General features: G+C 69.6%; 1 protein-coding gene across 1 annotated transcript; it reads right to left on the reverse strand.

Annotated features, from left to right (window-relative positions):
* Window positions 1-1,460: 1,460 nt before the first annotated feature.
* Window positions 1,461-6,728, reverse strand: DEDD (death effector domain containing). The gene is made up of 5 exons (XM_026048509.1): window positions 6,144-6,728; window positions 2,812-3,157; window positions 2,158-2,265; window positions 1,936-2,082; window positions 1,461-1,845 (listed from the first exon to the last, which is right to left on the reverse strand). Exons 2-5 carry the CDS (start codon window positions 3,134-3,136, stop codon window positions 1,469-1,471), a joined length of 957 nt encoding a protein of 318 aa, XP_025904294.1. The 5' UTR covers window positions 3,137-3,157; window positions 6,144-6,728; the 3' UTR covers window positions 1,461-1,468.
* Window positions 6,729-6,960: the final 232 nt, after the last annotated feature.

Below are 6,960 nucleotides of genomic sequence, written 5' to 3' on the forward strand. Positions count from 1 at the left end.
GCCCGCGCTGCCCGCGTCCCCGCCGCAGGTGCTGCTGCGCGCCCGCGCCATCGAGAGCCAGTGCTACGTGGTGGCGGCGGCGCAGACGGGCCGCCACAACGAGCAGCGCACGTCCTACGGCCACTCGCTCGTCGTGGACCCCTGGGGCACCGTGGTGGCCCAGTGCCGCGACGGCCCCGGCGTCTGCTACGCCGAGATCGACCTGGAGTACCTGCAGCGCGTGCGGCGCGAGATGCCCGTGCAGAGCCACCGGCGGCCCGAGCTGTACGGCACCGTGCCGGGAGCGCCTGCGGACGCCCAATAAAGCTGCCCGCGCCACCAGCTCCATCCCCGCACTGCCGGGTTCCTTCCCGCGCCGCCGGCTCCATCCCCGCGCCGCCCTCCCTGCAGTGGGGTGCAATGGGGCACACGGGCCGTTGCTGGGGCCGCCCCCGCGGCTGCTCAGCCTGGCCCTACAGGCGGCACCGGGGGTGTCACAGCCCCCTCATGGCCTTGGGGAGGGGGTTACGTGGGGACACACGTGGGTGTYTGTACACCAGGGCCGCTACGGCCAAGGTCTCCGAGTCCCCGTTAGGGCAGGCTGGGGCAGCAGCAGCCGGTGCCACCCTGCGTGTCCCCACTTCGTCCCTCCCCCAGGCACGGAAAGGTGCCCGTGGCCACAGGCAGCACCGGGCGCAAACCCCAGGAAACCGGCTGGGAACCGGCCCCGGCCCGGAGCAGCCAGGAGCCGCGCGGCCAAGGAGCAAAGGGCTGGGGCGGAGGCGCGGGAAGGARGGAGGCGGGCGCCCCAGGAGCTGCCCTGAAGGGGATAGAGGGGACATGGCCCAGCTCCCTGCTTGTCCCTGGGCCCAGCTGGGGACACCAGGGCTCACRGAAAAGGGACGGCTGCGCCTGGCCGCTCCGCAGGGTAAAGGGGGAGATGCTGCCCGAGGGACATGCCCGGTGTCACGGGACACAGCGAGGCCCCAGGGGGCTCCAGCTGGGAATGCCCCACCACCGCTACAGTCCCCCAAGGTCCCCAAGGGTCCCCAGCTGCCCAGAGGCACGGCCAGGGCCGGCGCGACGCCGGCACGGAGCTGGGCCCTGCGCGCGGGGCGGCTCCCGGCCCCTCACGGACAGGCCCCACGCGGCGCTTTTGCCTTTCGTTTTTAATGGGTACAAAATAAAAGAGAAAGGAAACAAAGCGAGAGAGCGAGAGGAGGCGACAGGACAGGACAGAGGGACAGGAAACCACGGGAGCCTCCGGCAGCGCCGCCCGCACTCTCCACTCCGGCCGCTCGTCCGCCCCGGCAGCCGGGGCCGGGATTTGCCGAGCACTTCGCAGGAGTCCAGGGAAGGACTTAAATGATCTTTTTTTAAAAAAAAAAAAAAGAAAGAAAAATAGAGAAAAACAAAAACAAAAGGAAAAAAAGAAGATCCCCAGGAGGGCGGAGCGAAGCGGGGATGGCGCCACACGGGCCGTGGCGCCTCAGGGGGCCGTTTGCAGCATCAAGTTCCTCAGGAGTTTCTGGCGCCCGACCTCGTAATCCTCCTCGTCCACGTTAACGAGCAGTTTGATGGCCTCGTGGCCCACGGCTTGCTTGAGCGAGTCCGTGATGAAGACGCCCTTGAGCGCCTCGAGCAACGAGCCGTTTATGTAGTCGCGCCAGAACGCGTCGAGGTAGGTGAGCTCGGAGAACTTTATGTCACAGATGATGGAGCCCAGGTCCCGCGATTTGAGGATGGTGTTGGCCTGGTTGAAGCGCTCGAACTGGCGCTCCAAGGGGTCCTGCTTGTTGGAGAAGACGTTGCCCTGAAGCGCCGTCTCGTGCTGGCAGTACTCGGCCCGGACTCGCAGGCGGATATCTGGGGAGGCAGAGGAAGGCGCTCAGCATTCCCGGCGGGAGCCTGAGGTGGGCTACGGGGATGTCCCGGCGGGACGGGGACCCCTCTTACCGCAGGTCTGCTTCTCTTTGGGGTCCGGTGTCACCGACTTCCTCCTCCTGCGCTGGCTGCCGAGGAGGGCCCTGCCGCGGCCGGGCCGCTTGGCGCAGAGCTGGGGCCCCGCGGACGGGCAGCAGACGACGGGGTGCTGGGCAGGCACTGCGCACGGCAGGGACGCGCTCAGCCCGCGGGCCCCACGCGCCCCCCGCGCCCCACGGCTGGCCCGGCGCTCACCTGATTTGGGGGGCTGCGCCAGGGCGGGCTCGGCGGCGCCGGGCGCCCGCGGCGTCACGTAGCGGATGGACGTCTCCTCCAGGTACTTGTCCACCAGATCCGGGCACACTGCAAGGGAGGCGGCTCGGGGGCGCCCGGCACCATGCGGCCCCCCAGCTCGGACGGATCCCGCGGGAATCGGGAAGCATCCGGCAGCCCCTGCGTTCACGCTGCTCCCCAGACACCCCTCCCGACAATCCCGAGGCCTGGGGCACCGGAGCAGCCCCYGTTATTTAAACAGCCTCAGTGCCAGACATGTGAGGGCAGCAGCGCCCAGGCTGGCTCCGGAGCAGCACTTCCCTATGGATAACCCGCAGCAGAGCCTCCCGCGCGCGGCCGCCAGAGCTCCTAGCGCGACCCGCAACGCCCCGCAGCGCCCGCTCCGTGTCCAGGAGACCGGCCCGGGTTAATCCCTAACCCACCACAAGCCCCTGGTTAATTTTCAAGCCGCCTCGGTGCCTCCAAGCCGCTTGTCCGAAGGCCGGCCGGGAATCCTGCCTCCCCTCGTGCTCCCAGCCCCAAAGAGGCGCCCGGCACCGGGAGGGCGCGACGCCCCGCTCGGGAAATGCCGCCGGCGGAGCGGTGCGGTCGGCGGGCTCGCGCGCGGGCGCTTACCGGCRCGGCGCCGCTTCAGCGTCACGTAGGGCAGCAGGTCGTGGCGCGTGATGATGCGCAGCAGCTGCAGCACCTGGCGAAAGTTGGTCTCGTCGCAGCGGCCCTGCCGCTCCAGCGCCAGCAGGAAGTCGCGCCCGCTGCGGATCATGCCGCGCTCGTAGTCGTCGATGACGTCCACGAAGAGGAAGGAGAGGACGCGCACGTCGCGGTGCGTCAGGTGGGTGCCCACGATGTCGAACATGCGGTGCAGGCTGTAGAGGCCGTGCTCGCGGTCGCCGCGCTCCTCCGGCCACGCCTGCGCCCGGCTCCGCTTGTGCGCGGCCATGGCGGGCGGCTCCGCGCGGCCCTGCGGGGAAGGGGAGCCGCTCACGGGGCGCTCGACGGGGCACCCGGGAACCAGCCGAGTGCCCGACCCAGCCCCCCGCGAGCCCCCCGTGCYGCAGGGGACAGCCCCGGCCCCGCGCAGCCCCCCGGGCTCCGCAGCGGCTCCGGCTGTCGCGGGGACCGGCGACGTCGGGACCCRGATCCTCACGGTCCGCTTCTCCCGGGGGAGCCAACCGCGTTTCCTTGCCCAAGTTGCGCATTCSCGACCGGCATCAGGCCCTCCTCATCCCACCGTGACGCTCCGGGTCTCCAAAGGCAAGAAGGGGAGACGGTTGCGGTGCTGCCGAGCCCGGAGCTTCGAACTCCCAAGGCTCGAGGGCCAACACGCCTCTCAGGAGGGTTTTCCCTGGCCAGGATTTCCCATGGAAGGTCCCGGCAGGGAAGCAGAGGCAATGGGGCAGGACCACGGCCTGGAGAGCACGGTCAGGCCGCCCTGGGCGCGGGACTCGCTCCCCCTTCAGCCCCGCGGGAGCCGTGGGCGCTGTCCAGGAGCGGGAGCGCCGGGGCCGGCTCCGCGAAGCCGAGCGCCCCGCTCTAACCCCCTTGCTGTCATCGCCCAGGGCAGCGCCGAGCAGGGAGAAGCKAAGGTGGGCCCGGGCACAGCCGGCTCGACGCCCTGCCCTCCTGTCACCCACGAGGACTACAGGGCGCCCGGCAGCGGGAACCMCCGCACCGCGACCCCGCGCCTGCGCCCACACCCGCCGCCGCCTGTGAGCCGCCCCCAGCTCCGCCTGTCCCGGGGAACCGCCCGGCTCCGCGCCCCTTCCCACCCCTTGACCGCAGGGCGGCTGCAGCACCCCAAGCGCGTCCGCGGCGCCGCGCGGCCCGGGACACAGGGCCAACACCATGACGGCCTCTGCAGGGAGGCCGCCACCGCCTCCCGGGCTGCCAAACCTCCCGAGCCCTCGGGACGAGCACCAGGAGCGGAGCCAGAGCTGCTGGGGCGGCCGAGGCACTGGGGAGCCCCCGGAGCCTTACGCTCCGGAGGCGGCTATCCGGATTACGCTCCCAGGAGGCCAGGGCGGMCCAAGTCCCGCTCTGTGGTTGCGCTGCAGCGCACACAGGGCCGCTGCGTCGCGCCCGCCCCGTCCGGGGGCATCCCGGGATCGCACGCGGGGGCTGACACCCCAGGTCCCGCACAAGGGAGCCGCGCGCGCAGCCGGCRCCGAGCGCTCGGCTCGTCACTGTAACGGAGCGAACAGGAAAAACGGGCCCTGGCGCCCGCCCGGTTAGTCAGCCCGAGCCCTTCTGGTCTCTGGGAGGCGCCTGGCGAAGCCGCGCGGTGCGCCGAGCAGGGGCCGGGCAAGACGCCCCGCGGCCGGCGGGAAGGCCGGAGTACCCTCGGAAGGGGCCTCCCTCTTGGGCTGCACCAGCCTGGATCATGAGGAGAGCCGCTTCCCAACTCGCTCCGGTGGGGAAAGTGCAGGAGGCGCCAAGAGACCCCCGGRAAGCGGGAGCTCGGGCCTTGGTGCCCTCGGCCGCCTCCGTGCCGCTCATCGCAGCCGCCAGCAGCTCCGCTTGGCTCTCCCGCCGGCCTCCGGACCGCTCCATGTGTCAAACACTAAGGACAAGAGAGGAACCCGCTCCTGAAGCCGGGAGCGCTGCCACGCGGCGCCACAGCCCCTTAGCGCAGCCGGGACGGGCGGGCAGCGCGCGGGGCTGCGATCCTGGGGACCCAAGGGGCCGCCCGGGACGCCCCGCGGCAGGGCTCCGGCACGCGCCTTCCCGGCACGCGCCTTCCCGGCACGCTCCCGCTGCGGCAGCTCCGGCCCGTCTGGGGGCCTGGACCTCGTTTTGGGGCATCAAACACAGGATTCCCCCGAGAACGGGGCCACGGCCGGCGATGCACACCAGGCACTTACACGGCTCTCGGGCACGGACGTGTTCTGCTGCAGTTAAACCCCCCTCGCATCCTGAGTACTTGTAACCCCACGAGGGCAAATGAGACATAAAGAGTGCAACCAGCAGCTGCTCCAGGGCAGGATCTTAAAACGTGTGGGTTTGGTTGGGCAATTATTACAATCCCACAAAAGCCCCGACTCCGGCTCCGCACACTGCTGGAGCACCGGCTGCCRCCCGGCTCCTTGGCTGATCCAGTGGATCCACGGCCTCTCCACACGCGCGTCCGGGAGCGCATCCCGCTCTCCGACGGCATCCGGACGYGCTCCGGCACGTGGCACAACACCCCCCACAGGCAGGCAGACAGCCGGAGCGCCGGCGCACGCAAACACCAGGAGGGAGAAAAACATGGAAACRACCTGCGAGGAAGGACTAGGAGAGCCAGGAAAGCGCCTGGGGAGCCTGGACAGGGGCAAGGAGCAGCAGCCTCAGGGGAACTCGCCACGGCCACGAGCGGAGCCGCCGGCAGCGACACTTCCAGAGCTGCGGAAACGCGCCAGGAGCAGGGCCAGGGGCCAGCTAAGCAGGACCGAGTCAGAAGTGCGAAGGAATCCACAGCGGCACCTTCCTGGTTGTCCTCCGGGGGGAGGCTTGGAGCGGCGCCTCCACGACCGCGCGCAGCTCCGGCCTCGGGAGCCGGCGCCGCGGGATCCCGAGGGAGCGCGGCCACGCGGAGCCCCRGGCAGGAGCTCGGCAGGGAGACGCAGCCCCGCTGCCGGTCGGGACGCGCCYGTGTCCGGGAGCAGGGGCGGCTCCGGGGATTATCCGACGGCACCGGCCACGGCAAGAGCTCCCGGAGCCGAACGCGGCTGCCCCCGGCCCGGGCGGAGGTGCCAGCAGCTGCTCCCACGGGAKGAGGGTCCCCCATGTCCCGCGCTCCAGGCTCCTCCGGGAGCATTCCCATCCCCTGCCCTAGCACCAGGGATTGGGCTTGGGCCGCCGCTCGGAGCAGATGTCACCACAACGCAGAGCGTTGTCACTTACGGCAGCAGCCCCCTGGGAAGGGGGAATCCGCGCGTCTCAGGGAACAAACATACTGGAAAACCAACCTTAGCGAGGAGCTCCTGGCGTCTTGCTGAGATCCCTCCCGGCGCAGCAATGTGGACGCAGGGGCCGAACGAGAGCCTTCGAGGAGTCTTCTATCCCCTTTTTTCTCCTTGCCTTTTAAATACACAGCCAGCGGAGCCGCGCAGGGGCCCGCCGAGCGTTTCACGGAGGGCGCTCGCACCACGGATGCCGAACCCCAATGCGGAGAGTTCAACGTTGGAGCCGGTCGACTTTCCAGAAGCCACCCAAGGGATTTTCATCCAACGACTCCGATGCCCAAATCTTTTTTAATTTCCTAGTTTACCCTAAAATAATTTATCGAGCGGGGAAAGGAGGAAGGTCCAGGACTAGCCTCGCTCGCTCTAGGTCRTTTCTTTTAAAGAAACCATTTCTGAAGAGCAAACTACCCTGTTTCCTTCTCGATGTCAGCTCTTTGGGCCGCCCTCGCTCCCCCAGGAGAGCACCGGGGTGCTCAGAAAACGTTTAAGTCTCAATTTTCCTCCTCAGCACAACCCTTTTTTCCCCCCCAGAACCTGAACTGGATGAAGCCGGGACCTTAACGCAGAAGCCCAAGGAAGGAGCCGGGCCGCTGCGTGCGGGGCCAGCCCATTCCCTCCCGCTCTCCGCTCACGAGCCGCAGCCGTCAGTGCCCGTCCCGGCTCCCGCGGCGGCTGCCCGGGCTGGGCCGGCCCGGTGGCTCCGGTGTCGCCGGAGCCTGCGGACGAATCCTGTCCCGGCCCYGAGCAGGGTGCCGCGGGGGGCTAGGGGGCCATGGCTCCCGGCCCGTTACCGGCGGCCCCGGGCCTTGCTCCTGCCTCC

This window comes from Nothoprocta perdicaria, unplaced genomic scaffold (assembly GCF_003342845.1).
Source record: "Nothoprocta perdicaria isolate Ctin4 unplaced genomic scaffold, notPer1 scaffold_544, whole genome shotgun sequence".
NCBI classification, from domain to species: domain Eukaryota; kingdom Metazoa; phylum Chordata; class Aves; order Tinamiformes; family Tinamidae; genus Nothoprocta; species Nothoprocta perdicaria.